General features: G+C 36.0%; 1 protein-coding gene across 2 annotated transcripts in view; it reads right to left on the bottom strand.

Moving 5' to 3' along the window:
* Nucleotides 1-17,948, bottom strand: part of SLCO1A2 (solute carrier organic anion transporter family member 1A2) — a 53,402-nt gene that overhangs the window by 19,108 nt on the left and 16,346 nt on the right. For both annotated transcript variants that reach the window (XM_082635826.1, XM_082635827.1), the window contains 5 exons: nt 17,239-17,337; nt 16,450-16,668; nt 13,798-13,962; nt 12,269-12,464; nt 7,863-8,028 (listed from right to left, as the gene is read on the bottom strand). In XM_082635826.1, coding sequence (XP_082491952.1) covers nt 7,863-8,028; nt 12,269-12,464; nt 13,798-13,962; nt 16,450-16,668; nt 17,239-17,337 — 845 coding nt within the window. The remainder of the gene's footprint in view (nt 1-7,862; nt 8,029-12,268; nt 12,465-13,797; nt 13,963-16,449; nt 16,669-17,238; nt 17,338-17,948) is intronic.

Genomic DNA, 17,948 nt, shown 5'->3' with positions numbered 1-17,948 from the left:
AGGACATTCCATCCAAAAACAACAGAATACACATTCTTCTCAAGTGCCCATGGAACATTCTGCAGGATAGATCATATCTTGAAATCGTATCAAGTATCTTTTCTGACCACAATGCTATGAGACTAGATACCAATTAAAGGAAAAAATCTGTAAAAAATACAAACACATGGAGGCTAAACAATACACTAATTAATAACGAAGTGATCACTGAAGAAATCAAAAAGGAAATTTAAAAATACCTAGAAACAAATGACAATGGAGACACGATGACCCAAAACCTATGGGATGCAGCAAAAGCAGTTCTAAGAGGGAAGTTTATAGCAATACAATCCCACCTTAAGAAACAGGAAACATCTCGAATAAACAACCTAACCTTGCACCTAAAGCAATTAGAGAAAGAAGAAAAAAAATCCCAAAGTTAGCAGAAGGAAAGAAATCATAAAAATCACATCAGAAATAAAAAAGAAATGAAGGAAACGAAAGCAAAGATCAGTAAAACTAAAAGCTGGTTCTTTGAGAAGATAAACAAAATTGATAAACCATTAGCCAGACTCATCAAGAAAAAAAGGGAGAAGACTCAAATCAATAGAATTAGCAATGAAAAAGGAGAAGTAATAACTGACACTGCAGAAATACAAAAGATCATGAGAGATTACTACAAGCAACTCTATGCCAATAAAATGGACAACCTGGAAGAAATGGACAAATTCTTCGAAATGCACAACCAGCCAAGACTGAATCAGGAAGAAATAGAAAATATGAACAGACCAATCACAAGCACTGAAATTGAAACTGTGATAAAAAATCTTCCAACAAACAAAAGCCCAGGACAAGATGGCTTCACAGGCGAATTCTATCAAGCATTTAGAGAAGAGCTAACACCTATCCTTCTCAAACTCTTCCAAAATATAGCAGAGGGAGGAACACTCCCAAACTCATTCTATGAGGCCACCCTCACCTTGATACCAAAACCAGACAAGGATGTCACAAAGAAAGAAAACTACAGGCCAATATCACTGATGAACATAGATGCAAAAATCGTCAACAAAATACTAGCAAACAGAATCCAACAGCACATTAAAAGGATCATACACCATGATCAAGTGGGGTTTATTCCAGGAATGCAAGGATTCTTCAATATACGCAAATCAATCAACGTGATACACCATATTAACAAATTGAAGGAGAAAAACCATATGATCATCTCAATAGATGCAGAGAAAGCTTTCGACAAAATTCAACACCCATTTATGATAAAAACCCTGCAGAAAGTAGGCATAGAGGGAAATTTCCTCAACATACTAAAGGCCATATATGACAAACCCACAGCCAGCATTGTCCTCAATGGTGAAAAACTGAAACCATTTCCACTAAGATCAGGAACAAGACAAGGTTGCCCACTCTCACCACTCTTATTCAACCTAGTTTTGGAAGTTTTAGCCACAGCAATCAGAGAAGAAAAGGAAATAAAAGGAATCCAAATTGGAAAAGAAGAAGTAAAGCTGTCACTGTTTGCAGTGACATGATACTATGCATAGAGAATCCTAAAGATGCTACCAGAAAACTACTAAAGCTAATCAATGAATTTGGTAAAGTTGCAGGATACAAAATTAATGCACAGAAATCTGTGGCATTCCTATATACTAATGATGAAAAATCTGAAAGTGAAATCAAGGAAACATTCCCATTTACCATTGCAACAAAAAGAATAAAATATCTAGGAATAAACCTACCTAAGGAGACAAAAGACCTGTATGCAGAAAATTATAAGACACTGATGAAAGAAATTAAAGATGATACAAATAGATGGAGAGATGTACCATGTTCTTGGATTGGAAGAATCAACATTGTGAAAATGACTCTACTACCCAAAGCAATCTACAGATTCAATGCAATCCCTATCAAACTACCACTGGCATTTTTCACAGAACTAGAACAAAAAATTTCACAATTTGTATGGAAACACAAAAGACCCCAAATAACCAAAGCAATCTTGAGAACAAAAAATGGAGATGGAAGAATCAGGCTCCCTGACTTCAGACTATACTACAAAGCTACAGTAATCAAGACAGTATGGTACTGGCACAAAAACAGAAAGATAGATCAATGGAACAGGATAGAAAGCCCAGAGATAAACCCACGCACATATGGTCACCTTATCTTTCATAAAGGAGGCAGGAATGTACAGTGGAGAAAAGACAGTCTCTTCAATAAGTGGTGCTGGGAAAACTGGACAGGGACATTTAAAAGTATGAGATTAGATCACTCCCTAACACCATACACAAAAATAAGCTCAAGATGGATTAAAGACCTAAATGTAAGGCCAGAAACTATCAAACTCTTAGAGGAAAACATAGGCAGAACACTCTATGACATAAATCACAGCAAGATCCTTTTTTTTTTTTTTTTTTTTTTTGCGGTACGCGGGCCTCTCACTGTTGTGGCCTCTCCCGTTGCGGAGCACAGGCTCCGGACGCGCAGGCTCAGTGGCCATGGCTCACGGGCCCAGCCACTCCGCAGCATGTGGGATCTTCCCGGACCGGGGCACGAACCCGTGTCCCCTGCATCGGCAGGCGGACTCTCAACCACTGCGCCACCAGGGAAGCCCGCAAGATCCTTTTTGACCCACCTCCTAGAGAAATGGAAATAAAGACAAAAATAAACACATAGGACCTAATGAAACTTAAAAGCTTTAGCACAGCAAAGGAAACCATAAACAAGACCAAAAGACAACCCTCAGAATGGGAGAAAATATTTGCAAATGAAGCAACTGACAAAGGATTAATCTCCAAAATTTATAAGCAGCTCATGCAGCTCAATAACAAAAAAACAAACAACCCAATCCAAAAATGGGCAGAAGACCTAAATAGACATTTCTCCACAGAAGATATACAGACTGCCAACAAACACATGAAAGGATGCTCAACATCTTTACTCATTAGAGAAATGCAAATCAAAACTACAGTGAGATATCATCTCACACCAGTCAGAATGGCCATCATCAAAAAATCTAGAAACAATAAATGCTGGAGAGGGTGTGGAGAAAAGGGAACACTCTTGCACTGCTGGTGGGAATGTGAATTGGTACAGCCACTATGGAGAACAGTATGGAGGTTCCTTAAAAAACTACAAATAGAACTACCATATGACCCAGCAATCCCACTACTGGGCATATACCCTGAGAAAACCATAATTCAAAAAGAGTCATGTACCAAAATGTTCATAGCAGCCCTATTTACAATAGCCCGGAGATGGAAACAACCTAAGTGTCCATCATCGGATGAATAGATAAAGAAGATGTGGCACATATATACAATGGAATATTACTCAGCCATAAAAAGAAATGAAATTCAGCTATTTGTAATGAGGTGGATGGACCTAGAGTCTGTCATACAGAGTGAAGTAAGTCAGAAAGAGAAAGACAAATACCGTATGCTGACACATATATATGGAATATAAGAAAAAAAATGTCATGAAGAACATGGTAAGACAGGAATAAAGACCCAGACCTACTAGAGAATGGACTTGAGGATATGGGGAGGGTGAAGGGTAAGCTGTGACAAAGTGAAAGAGCAGCATGGACATATATACACTACCAAACGTAAGGTAGATAGCTAGTGGGAAGCAGCCGCATAGCACAGGGAGATCAGCTCGGTGCTTTGTGACTGCCTGGAGGTGTGGGATAGGGAGGGCGGGAGGGAGACGCAAAAGGGAGGGGATATGGGAACATATGTATATGTATAACTGATTAAATTTGTTATAAAGCAAAAAAAATAGAATTTCCTGTCAAAAGAATAAAAATGAATTGCTACATAAAAAAATTAAAAAAATATAAACACATGGACGCTAAACAATACACTACTTCATAACCAAGAGATCACTGAAGAAATCAAAGAGGAAATCAAAAAATACCTAGAAACAAATGACAATTAAAACACAATGACTCAAAACCTATGGGATGCAGCAAAAGCAGTTCTAAGAGGGAAGTTTATAGCAATACAATCCTACCTTAAGAAACAAGAAACATCTCAAATACACAGCCTAACTTACACCTAAAGCAATTAGAGAAAGAACAAAAAAGCCCCAAAGTTAGCCGAAGGAAAGAAATCATAAAGATCAGATCAGAAATAAATGAAAAAGCAATGAAGGAAACGATAGCAAAGATCAATAAAACTAAAAGCTGGTTCTTTGAGAAGATAGACAAAATTGATAAACCATTAACCAGACTCATCAAGTAAAAAAGGGAGAAGACTCAAATCAATAGAATTAGAAATGAAAAAGGAGAAGTAACAACTGACACTGCAGAAATACAAAGGATCATGAGAGATTACTACAAGCAACTCTTTGCCAATAAAATGGCCAACCTGGAAGAAATGGAAAAATTCTTAGAAAAGCAGAACCTTCCGAGGCTGAACCAGGAAGAAATAGAAAATATAAACAGACCAATCACAAACACTGAAGTTGAAACTGTGATTAAATATCTTCCAACAAACAAAAGCCCAGGTCCAGATGGCTTCACAGGCGAATTCTATCAAATATTTAGCAAAGAGCTAACACCTATCCTTCTCAAACTCTTCCAAAATATAGCAGAGGGAGGAACATTCCCAAACTCATTCTACGAGGCCACCATCACCCTGATACCAAAACGAGACAAAGATGTCCCAAAGAAAGAAAATTACAGGCCAATATCACTGATGAACATAGATGCAAAAATCCTCAACAAAATACTAGCAAACATAATCCAACAGCACATTAAAAGGATCACACACCATGATCAAGTGGGGTTTATCCCAGAAATGCGAGGATTCTTCAATATATGCAAATCAAGCAATGTGATACACCATACTAAACTGAAGAAGAAAAACCATATGATCATCTCAATCGATGCAGAGAAAGCTTTCAACAAAAGTCAACACCCAATTATGATAAAAACCTTCCAGAAAGTAGGCATAGAGGGAACTTTCCTCAACATAATAAAGGCCATATATGACAAACCCACAGCCAACATCATCCTCAAGGGTGAAAAACTAAAATCATTTCCACTAAGATCAGGAACAAAACAAGGTTGCCACTCTCACCACTATTACTCAACATAGTTTTGGAAGTTTTAGCCACAGCAATCAGAGAAGAAAAAGAAATAAAAGGAATCCAAATCAGAAAAGAAGAAGTAAAGCTGTCACTGTTTGCAGATGACATGATACTATACATAGAGGTTCCTAAACATGCTACCAGAAAACTACTAGAGCTAATCAATGAATTTGGTACAGTAGCAGGATACAACATTAATGCACAGAAATCTCTTGCATTCTTATACACTAATGATGAAAAATCTGAAAGAGAAATTAAGGAAACACTCCCATTTACCATTGCAACAAAAAGAATAAAATATCTAGGAATAAACCTACCTAAGGAGACAAAAGACCTGTATGCAGAAAATTATAAGACACTGATGAAAGAAATTAAAGATGATACAAATAGATGGAGAGGTATACCATGCTCTTGGATTGGAAGGATCGACATTGTGAAAATGACTCTACTACCCAAAGCAATCTACAGATTCAATGCAATCCCTATGAAATACCAGTGCCATTTTTCACAGAACTAGAACAAAAAATTTCACAATCTGTATGGAAACACAAAAAACCCCGAATAAACAAAGCAATCTTGAGAAAGAAAAAGGGAGCTGGAGGAATCAGGCTCCCTAACTTCAGACTATACTACAAAACTACAGTAATCAAGACAATATTATAGTGGCACAAAAACAGAAATATAGATCAGTGGAACAGGATAGAAAGCCCAGAGATAAACCCACGCACACATGGTCCCCTTATGTTTGATAAAGGAGGCAAGAATATACAGTGGAGAAAAGATATCCTCTTCAATAAGTGGTGCTGGGATAACTGGACAGCTACATGTAAAAGAATGAAATTAGAACACTCTGTAACACCATACACAATAACAAACTCAAAATGGATTAAAGACCTACATATAAGGTCAGACATTATCAAACTCTTAGAGGAAATCATAGGCAGAACACTCTATGACATAAATCACAGCAAGATCCTTTTTGACCCACCTCCTAGAGAAATGGAAATAAAAAAAATAAACAAATGAGACTTAATGAAACTTAAAAGCTTTAGCACAGCAAAGGATACCATAAACAAGACAAAAAGACAACCCTCAGAATGGGAGAAAATATTTGCAAATGAAGCAACTGACAAAGGATTAAGCTCCAAAATTTACAAGTAGCACATGCAACTCAATATCAAAAAAACAAACAACCCAATCCAAAAATGGGCCGAAGACCTAAATAGATATTTCTCCAAAGAAGGTATACAGATTGCCACAAACACATGAAAGAATGCTCAACATCATTAATCATTAGAGAAATGCAAATCAAAACTACAATGAGATATCATCTCACACTGGTCAGAATGGCCATCATCAAAAAATCTACCAACAATAAATGCTGCAGAGGGTGTGGAGAAAAGGGAACCCTCTTGCACTGCTGGTGGAATTGTAAATTGATACAGCCACTATGGAGTACGGTATGGAGGTTCCTTAAAAGACTAAAAATAGAAGTACCATATGACCCAGCAATCCCACTACTGGGCATATACCCTGAGAAAACCATAATTCAAAAAGAGTCATGTACCAAAATGTTCATTGCAGCTCTATTTACAATAGCCAGGACATGGAAGCAACCTAAGTGTCCATCAACAGATGAATGGATAAAGATGTGGCACATATATACAATGGAATATTACTCAGCCATAAAAAGAAATGAAATTGAGTTATTTGTAGTGAGGTGGATGGACATAGAGTCTGTCATACAGAGTGAGGTAAGTCAGAAACAGAAAATCAAATACTGTATGCTAACACATATATATGGAATCTAAAAAAAAAAAAAAAAAAAAAGGTCCTGAAGAACCTAGGGGCAAGATGGGAATAAAGACACAGACCTACTAGAGAATGGACTTGAGGATATGGGGAGGGGGAAGGGTAAGCTGGGACAAAGTGAGAGAGTGGCATGGACATATATACACTACCAAATGTAAAATAGATAGCTAGTGAGAAGCAGCCGCATAGCACAGGGAGATCAGCTTGGTGCTTTGTGACCACCTAGAGGGGTGGGATAGGGAGGGTGGGAGGGAGGGAGATGCAAGAGGGAAGAGATATAGGGACACATGTATATGTATAAATGATTCACTTTGTTATAAAACAGAAACTAACATGCCATTGTAAAGCAATTATACTCCAATAAAGATGTTTTAAATAAATGAATAAATAACCATTATAAACGTTAGAATTTTGTATATGTTTTGACCCAGCAATAAAGAAATATATCAAAATTTGTATTTTATTTTGATCACCAACCAACATTATAAGTGACATTTTTTAGGCAAGAAAACATGCCCAATTCTATCTTCTTTAGAATCTGTCACAGTGTAAAACACAGAAAGTACATGTGTACATATACACAGGAAAAAAGAAAAAAAAAACCAGCAAAGAGATTGACTGAATAATTGAGAGCAAAACTGCCTACTTTATCTCAGTCTAGAATATTTTTTTTCAGTCTAGAGTATTTTTAAATGAAATTAAGTAATAATGTCAACTGTTATGAAATTAAAGATCAGAGGTCAGACATGCAGAAGAATTCAAATAAGAATTAGGAAGTAAAAGATAAATTAAGTGAGCACATAGAAAGTAACTTATTTTTTCCATAAAAAAATTTTTAATTTGGTTTTGAGGAAAGACTTTAATTTTACTTTTGTCAAATATGGATCCAGTTCATAGTTGGAATGTGCCAATGCAGTGCATAAAACAAAAGTTCTGTATAAAAGGCCAATAAGATGTGTTACCATGTTTATTCCTGTTCCAGAGGATGTCTCACAACCTGCAAGACAAGCTGACATGTATGACAAACCATCGTTTCCACATACAGGGTCCCATATTTTAGTTGGACAGTTACAATCCATGTTGCAGTCAGCAAGGAGGACATTTCCCACATGTAAATCTTGTTGCACTCTGAAATGATTTAAAATAATGCCATGGATATTGAAAGAATATTAGAGCATTTTCTTTTTCTTTTCAGCTCAGTTCTCAATTATATTTCTTCTACTCCCCAAAATAGAAGCAGAAATCTTCCAACTGTCAATGTATGGCTTGGATACTATAACTCTGCAAGAAAATACACCTTACTTTGGTGACCACAGCTAGTTTTTCGATGATTTCTTTCAGGTACACAAAAGCCAATAAACAAGCATTACCTGAACACCTACTACATAGAAAGTATTTTTCCAGGTATTAATTAGAACTCAGAAATGAAGATGAACAAATCCTAGTGTTGGTCCACATGGTGGAAAATAACAAGAGAGATCAGATTTTACAAAAACAATCTCAAGGGTTCAAAATCTGTAAGAGCAAAGTCTGTAAGTACAATTTATAATGTATATAATACATTTAGCTCCAGAAACATAACTACTTGAGTAAACAAATATATTCTCCTAGTATGAAAAGTGTTCAGTGATCATCAAGAAGACCAATGAGCAGCTATCCATAAACAAGACACCACTGTGAAAGTCCCAGAACACAGTTGTGAGGCTGAAGCACCTCCTGAGCCACAGAGACCAAGAAGGATGACCTTAGAAGGATAACAGGAGCAGTAACACTCTGAGCAGATTGCCCCTCCCCCAGGCTAGCACAACACCACATCAAGACAGCCCCCGTAAGCCTATGGTTTTTCCAGTGGGAAAAGAAAGCCCAGTGCCCCCAGATTGTGGAATGCTTTCCAGGAGGCCCACTCAGATCTTTCCACAAGGGGATCACTGGGAGAATCTGTGGGGTTTGACCACTGGAGAAGGAGAGGGGGGAAGGACTTTCAGCAACCAGCAGTCAGATCTTGGTAAACTGAATTCCTGCTTGCAGCAGTGCCCAAGCAGGGATCCCAGCTGGTACCTCTGCCCATCTGCAGAGCTGAGTGGTGACCCCATCTGGCCAGAGAGCTCGGTTGGCAGTTCTGCCTGGCTTGGGTTCCCAGTCAATGGGCCACCCTGGCCATGGAGCTCCACCCAACTCCAAAGTATAGCCTCCAGTCCTACCCATCCAGAAAGCCTGGCCAGAGAGCCTGGGCAGCCACAGAGCCCATCCTACAGCCACAAAGACCCTGAATAGTCAAAGGAATCTTGAGAAAGAAGAATAAAGGTGTAAATATCACACTTCCTGGTTTCAAACCATATTACAAAGCTATTGTAATTAAAAGAGTATGGTATTGGCCTAAAAACAGTCACATAGATCAATGGAACAGAATAGAAAGCCCAGAAAAAACCTATGCATGTATGTCAATTAATTTACAACAAAGGAGCCAGGAATATATACAATAGGGTTGGGAAAGTCTCTTCATAAATGGTGGTGGGAAAACCAGACAGCCACATGCAGAAGAATGAAACTGGATCCTTATCTTACACCATACACAAAAATCAACTCAAATTGATTAAGATTTAAATTTAAGACCAGAAACCATGAAACTCCTAGAAGAAAACATAAAGGGTAAGCTCCTTGACTCCAGTATTGGCAATGAGTTTTTTGGATTTGACAACAAAAGCACAAGTAACAAAAGGAAAAATAAATGAGTGGGATGACGTCAAACTAAAAAGCTGCTGCATGGAAAGTGAAACCATCAACGAAATGCAAAGGCAACCTATGAATGGAGAAAACAATTGCAAATCATATATCTGATTATAGGTTAATTTCCAAAATATAAAGAAGTCATTCAACTCAATAACAAAAACCAAATGATCTAATTTAGAAATGGGCAGAGGACCTGAATAGACATTTTTTCCAAAGAAGACATACAAACAGCCAAACAGGTAAATGAAAAGATGCTCAACATCGCTAATTATCAGGGAAATGCAGATCAAAACCACAATGAGATATCACCTCACACCTATTAGGATGTTTAAAGGGATGTCTATTATCAAAAGGAAAGAGATAACAAATGCTGGCAAGAATGTAGAGAAAAGGGAAATCTTGTGCACTTTTGGTGGGAATGTAAATTGAGAGAGCCACTGTGGAAAACAGTATGGAGTGTCCTCAAGAAATTAAAAACAGAACTACCATATGATCCAGCAATTCCACTTCTGGGTATTTATCCAAAAGAATGAAAATAGACGATTGAAGAGATATCTCTCTTCCTGTGTTCATTGAAGCATTATTCACAATAATAACCAAGACATAGAAATAACCTATGTGTGCATTGACAGATGAATGGATAAAGAAAATGTGGTATATGTATATATATATATACACACACACACACAATATGGAATATCACCCACCATAGAAAAAGAAGGAAATCCTGCCATTTGCAACAATATGGATGAGGCTTGAGGGCTTTATGCAAAGTGAAGTAAGTCAGAAAGAGAAAGAAAAATGCTATATGATCTCACTTATTTGTGGAATCTAAAAAAACTGAACTCATGGAAACAGTAGATTGGTGGTTGCTGGGAGGTAGGAAAAGGAATGGGGAAAGGTGGTCGAAGGAACAAGCTTGCAGAGACGAGGTGAATAAGTTCTGAGGATACGATGTACATCCTAGTGACTATGGTTAACAGTACTGTATGTTTTAAAGTTCCCAAGAGAGTAGATCTTAGAAGTTACCATACACACACACAAAACTGTAAATATGTGAGGTGATGGATGTGTTAACTAACCTTATTGTGATAATCATTTTGCAATATATAATGTGTCAAATCATCAGATTATACACCTTAAACCTACATGATGTTTTTTGTCGATTATATCTCAATAAAACCAGGGAGAAAACGTTTTGTAAAAAGGGTCTAACACAGAGAAAGACAAATATCATATGATATCACTAAGGTGGAATCTAAACAAAATGATACAAATGAACTTACTTACAAAACAGAAACAAACTCACAGATGAAGAAAACAAATTTATGGTTACCAAAGTGGAAAGAACGGAGGGATAAATTAAGAGTTTGAGATTAACAGATATACACTATAAAAAATAAATAGAATTATATAAAAAATGAATAGTTTATATAAAATAAACAAGAACTACTGTATAGCACAGGGAACTATATTCAATATCTTGTAATAACCTATAATGGAAAAGAATCTGAAAAAGAATATATATATATACATGTGTGTGTGTGTGTGTGTGTGTGTGTCTGTAACTGAATCACACCTGAAACTAACACATTGTAAATCAACTATGCTTCAATTTAAAAACAGATCTAAAGGTCTAACAAGATTACTTTTCTTATGTTCAATGTAATATGATGAAAAGAACGCTAGCATGGAGGTCTAGAAACTGAATTAAAGTCCTGACTCATGACTAGATTATGCCTTTTTACATATATGCTCTGGGAATCAGGATAATTGGAGATGGAGATAATCTTTAAGATTTTACCAATTTTAAATTCTATTTTTATATATTGATGGAGTTGAAGAGGTTTTCCCTGACCTCCCTTTGTCATTTAATCTCTCTGAATCTCAATTCTTCATCTGTAAAATGGAAATAACAACAGCTATCTTAAATGGAATTTGCAAGACTCAAATAAGATAATATATAAATTACTTTTATGATTATGTATTTAATATTATTCCAATTGTATAGTCCTTGATAATCTTAAAGGGACCATTTTAGGATGCTCTTCATTTCAACTAATCACTCTATTATCTAGATATTCCTACAAATGACTTTTAAAAATTCATATCACTATGCAAAACCTTCCTGTGAACCCAGGTAACCCTCAAAATGCAAATCTAAAACCATTCAACAATATAGATATACCTATACAAATAAAATATACAAATTTATATAAACATCGATATATCATGTATTAGGATCCAGTTACGTTAAATTTAAGCCCATTGTGGAACCATATAAAGGTGATTGAGACTGTATAGTCAACTCTTAATTTTACCTATTTATGGTTGTATAAAATGTATGAATAACACATCCTAATACAACCTAAAACCATAACTAGTTTCTGTGATATTCATTTTACTATCTACTAGGATATCACAAAGACAAACACACACACACACATACACACACACACACGCAATCATAAGCTCACTAACTCTGTGATATATTCCCAACCTCTTTAATAAGATGGAGAAAGACCACAAATTCCTGCCATTAACTCCAATTAGCAAATAATCTGGTCATTAGTAATCACTGTAGAAAATATGTTATTAACTTTTGAAAGAGTATGACATTCATTAGAAAACAACATACCCTTCATAAGAGGTGGTTATGCCAGCAACTGAAGAATTATCACAGATCATGAGAAAACACAAAAAATAGAGAAGATACTCAATTAAAGATAACCAACATCCTATGTGGGCAGCTTGTATGACAGTAATCTTGAACTTCTTCATAATTAAACCACCAACTATATATCCAATGCATATTGGAGGTAAGTTATAAATACCTATAAATGCAAGTAAAATATTATGTACAAAGTGACTTAGCAAAGGAAAAAATATGATAACACATTTATCTAATATGTCTCACATAAAAAACCATTTAGGTCCAACTCATAGTGAAGAAGTCTAATTTAAATTTATCCCACTTAGTTATGTATTACATACAGAGAGATTTTTAAATGCCCCACAACACTGAAATATATTTTGGAAGACTTATCATTGTCATTCATTTAATTAATAGCAGTAAGTTGTAAATTTCTTGTATGCAGGGATCATGGTCTATATCTCTTTTCTTCGGATCTAGGTAGAAGTGACAAGTCAAAGTCGACCAGTCATTTGTTGCTTTCCATTCTTTCGGGTGGGATTATATATATAATGATTTGTATATAACATATACAGTATTATATAATCATACATAGAATGATTTGTATGATTCGGCAGCTTTTTATTCCCACTCTGATTGTTAAGAATTTGACTCAGCTCAAGGTATTTTAGAGGTACTTTGCTGAGCCTGGGATTGTCAAGTGTCTTTACATTTCATGTCTTGCTGCTACTGACTAGCACTCTCCCTCCCCCAATCCTCCCCCCAAAAAAGGAAAAAGAAAGGGAAAAGACAGCCCTAGGTTTCATCCTTACAGTGCCAGGGTCTGTTCACTGAATCACACTCTTGGGAGAGCTTGTTTAATATCCAATCTCAAGTCCCATTCCAGAGAGTCTAATTTAGTATATTTGAGATGGATCCCAGGTATCTGAACTTTTAACAAACACTCTAGGTGATGTGGGTACATGTAATCTGGAAATTCTCTTTTCAAAACAGTAAAAAAAGATCCCAGGAGAAACTCAGGGTGGAGTAGAACCACCGAGGTTAGTGTGGTTGCAGGAAAATCAGCATGTATGGGCTGCAGAGACATCTCAAAACACCAGGGGAGCCAGGGAACTAAGTTAGAAACCACGGAATTCATGAATTGGAGCCAAAAAAGTAAAACCTGGATGTGAAACAAAATTCCTGATGAGTTAACTCTGTCTTCCTTTTTACATAAATGAGTTACAAATCTGAAAATTGTATCTAACTTGTACATTCCCTAAACTTTCCACAAATATTTCAGATTTGCATTCTGACTACAAAAAGAGCCAAAGAAAGAAGAAAACCAGGATCTTCTGGCTTCTTCCCTTCCTTACCCTCTCTTGTTTTCCCTGGAGAGCAGATGGGGGGAGATTACCAGAGGCAAAAATATCCTAACAGATTTCAATTGAGGAGTTTCCTAGACCCATCATCACACTGTTCACCATTTCATGGGGGGAAAGGTGGGCTACAATTGCAGAGAAGAACAAACATACCAATGAGAAAGATTGCATCTGAAGCTGATTTTCCATAGTGCTGTTCCAGATATTTAGGCATGAAGGAGATCATATTGACAAATGCATTGAATTGCAGCACACTTACTAGTATGAAAAGCATATAAACTGGGTTGCACAAAAGACTTTTCATGAATGGTAAAAAATCTGAAAGGAAAGGATGACAACAGTGTCATACAAACTTGGCTTTGCATTTTATGATTGACTTTTTCTGAAACATCAACCTCCTCTCTAAAGTATGTTTTCCTGTTTTATAATGCACTTGCATTTCTTGATTCTTTTTGCCCCTTGAAAGCTAAAGTTGTATCATTGTTTTGGTAGCTTCTGCAAGACAGTGAGGCAGCTGAGTGGGAAGGGATCAGAACACAGTCGTTTTGCCTTCACTAAGTTACTAACATGTCTTAAGGAAAAAGTATAACTATTACATGACAAAAATATTGTCTGAGTTCACACCATTTCTTTCTTATCCTTCTCTTTTACTTGTACTAATATCTTCTCTTCTGTAGAGATCATCTAGAATGAAAGATGCTTGTTCTCCTGTTCTGTCCTCTAAAGCCAGGAAGGAAATCAATTTGATAAAGAAGTTCACACTCAAATATTGATTAATATTAATATTATTATTATATAATTAATTATATATTATATATATAATTAATTATATAATATAATTAATATTAATAATAATTATTATTAATAATAAATATTGATTAATTCCTGAACATTTAAAATGTAGTTAGATGTGGAAATTCATGACATATAAATTTTCTCAAGTACTAGGCATTTCTTTGCTTCTAACGGTTCACAGTCTTTTAAAATATCAACCCCCAGATCTCACTCCCTGAGATCCTGATTCATTTGCTATATACTAAAGACCATGTAAATGAGTTAACCGAATGTTTTCCTGTTTGTGTGGACAGACAAAGCTCAGAGCCAAATTTGTGGCCAGCTCTAGCAAATGTTCTAGGTCACACTGTCTCCATTTTGGGTCAAAGTCTCACTTACAATTTCTTTTCATTTTTCCTATCTTCATGTTCTCTGTCTTGATTTCCTTACTTATTGTGTATTATCCTGGTTTGCTTAATAAACAGCCTAAAATCCAATCTAGCAAAGTATCAATCAGTAAACAACTTGGAAGAGGAGGAAGCATAGTTTAGTGCAAATAAATGAATTCTAGTTGCAGAATTCATATTTATGAATAAAGTACACCGCAGAGAAGTGACTTGTGTTCACAGCTCTTTGGAGCTTTTGAGGTCACGCATGTTTGTTGACATACTGTCCTAATAGATGAGTCTCAGTAGTTTCAATTTCTTTTCTAGATGTCATGTACTAAGTTAAGCCCTTTCCTAGTTTATCTTGCAGACTATAAATGATATTCTGTGTTAAAATTACCTACTAGTCCATACCGGCCCTTTGACAAGAGTTGTGAATATAATCGTAAGGACTCTGAGAATTTGTAAGATTCTGAATTGGCTCCTAATGATATGAGAAGTATTAAATTATGTTCAATTGTGGTTTAAGTGAATTTGTAACTGCTAAAAATTCTGTGCAAATTGATATTATAATTTACGGGTGATGGTAGCAGTGGCAACATCAACAATAATAATACTAGTAAGCAATAATAATAGTAATATGTGTCAGAACTCCTTTTACCTTCGCCCAACAACTTTATAATTATACATAGTATTTTATCCCTATCTTTGAGGTAAGGAAACTAAGCCCCCTCACCACCTTCCAAATGGACACTCTTTAAGAATTCCAAGACCCAGGCCATACCTTATACTAATTAAATTAGACCTCTGGGTAATACTAGAAAATTTCCATGCATCAGTAATTTAAAAAATTCCCTAGGTGATTCCAATATGTGGCCAAGTTTGAGAACGAGTATTCCTGAATACTATACATAGATTATCTTACTTAGTTTCCCATAGATACACCTTCTGTAGATTACTCTTTGAGCTTTTATTGAGGATCTATACCAAAAAAAAAAACCTGTTACATGAAATATGCTCCTGAATTTGCTGGAAAACAACTATGTGACTCAATATTACCTGTATTGTACATCATATAATTTTTTTTCTTTTTTTTACAACTTGTTACTTGGGCAACAATTTCTCTTTAAGAATTGTTATCCTTTCCACTCTCAAATAGAGATAATTATATGACCTATAATTGAGGTGCCTTTTTTTTTTTCTGCCTTAACTTCCAAGAAGCTCACAGCTCAGCTAATACTTTTGGTTTCAGACCTGTATGGTACTTATTTGGATTAGCGTATATTTTTTTCCTCCTTTTGTTCTTGGTTTGAGTTTCATTTTTAATTAGACCTATGCTGTCTGTAAAATAGATTTTTTAAGGCAGATGGGACCTTATTTATTTATTTATTTATTTATTTGTTGAGTACCCAGATTGACATAAAATTTCATAGAAATGCTGATCTAAGTCAGGTTCTAAACTATATCATTCACTCCCATGTGGTAACATGGGAAAACATTATTGTAGTAGCACAGCTAGACATTATTGACTGCTGTCAGTGACAAATTGTTTTAACTCAGCCTAGCATATTGTAATAGCCTAAGATACAGACACGACTATAGAAAATAAAAAGTAAATTGTAAAACATAAAATGTTTATATTTGCCTTTAGTGATTCCAGCCCTTTTCTTCCTGACTTCACTTTGTTTCTCTTCTTTGTCATTTTTAACGGTCTCAGCAATATCCTCTAGTCCTTCCTTTGGAAGTGTTTTGGGCAAAACAAAAAAAGGAATGGCAGTAAGCACATTCACTCCTGCACAAACCAAAAAGCCAAACCACCATGCACCAACCCAACGAGTATCAGTGGGGGTTATGGTCAGATCATCTGTAAAGAGATACACACATTTTTTTATTAGCTTGAGTCATTATTTCCTTTATGAACTATAGAAAATTATTACAATTATAATTGTCAGGTTCTATCCAAGTACAGAATTTGCATATAATTCAGACATTGATAAAACTTGTCTGACAATATGTGGTGTTACAATACTGTCTAGCAATAAGCTAGTTTGACTATCTGTCCTATCATGTAAGGAATTTATAAATAGGTATATATTAAAGAGCTACAAGTTCTATTTCATTATCCTCAAAAGATTGCTTGATTTAAAAAGAATTCAAACCTATGTGCTTAAATCTTTTGAAAACAAGAAATATGATTAGTGCAGTAGAAAGAGCACTGGATTTTGAGGCAGAAGATCAGCACTGTATCTTGTTCTCCTGCTCACTGGTTTGAAATATTGAAAATTATTTAAACTCCTCAACTTCAATCTGGTCACCTGGAAAGTGGAGATTCTATCTAACTGAGGGTCAGGTAAAGTAACAATTAAATGTGATAACATATCTGATGTTGCTTTGTGTACTTTAGACACTGTATAAATAGATTTTATGGAGTTACCTGTGTTCACCAATCCAGTGTCAACATAAACATTTGCACAGAATGACGCTAACGAAAGTCCAATCAAAGGACCAATGATAGCTCCTGTTTCTATAAACCCTAGAAATAAAGGAAAATATGAAGTTATACACCCACATAAAGAGTTCTAATCCCATGAAGAGTCTAAAGATTGAATTGTTTTTACCTTAGATATTTTTGCCTTATGTGTTCAATCTGTAAGAAAATTAAACTTGGTGTGCGTATAAGTAACAAGGATGTTTGTTTAAATGTTGAAACAGGAGCCTCCTAATTTGAAGCCACTTTCTCTAAGCCTCCAAATTCTCTTTCACACTCGGTTACAGTTAAAGATCTGCAGTTAGAAGCGACTGGCTGCAGCAGGGTGACCATACTGTGTGCAAATGCCCTTCTCCAAGATGAAAATATTCCTTTTCTCTTATGAAAGACTAACTTACTTAAAATTATCAGTGTGTATGTATGACTTCACTCCTTAATAATAATTTTGAAATAAAACTAAGGAAATGGGAATCTTTAAATTCTATTGGGCTTCCCTGGTGGCGCAGTGGTTGAGAGTCCGCCTGCCGATGCAGGGGACACGGGTTTGTGCCCTGGTCCGGGAAGATCCCACAGGCCACGGAGCAGCTGGGCCCATGAGCCATGGCCACTGAGCCTGCGCGTCCGGAGCCTGTGCTCCTCAACGGGAGAGGCCACAA

This window comes from Mesoplodon mirus, assembly GCF_964341445.2.
Source record: "Mesoplodon mirus genome assembly, chromosome: 11".
NCBI lineage: Eukaryota > Metazoa > Chordata > Mammalia > Artiodactyla > Ziphiidae > Mesoplodon > Mesoplodon mirus.
Note: the sequence above shows the minus strand (reverse complement) of the source record. Positions and strands in the feature narration are given on the sequence as shown.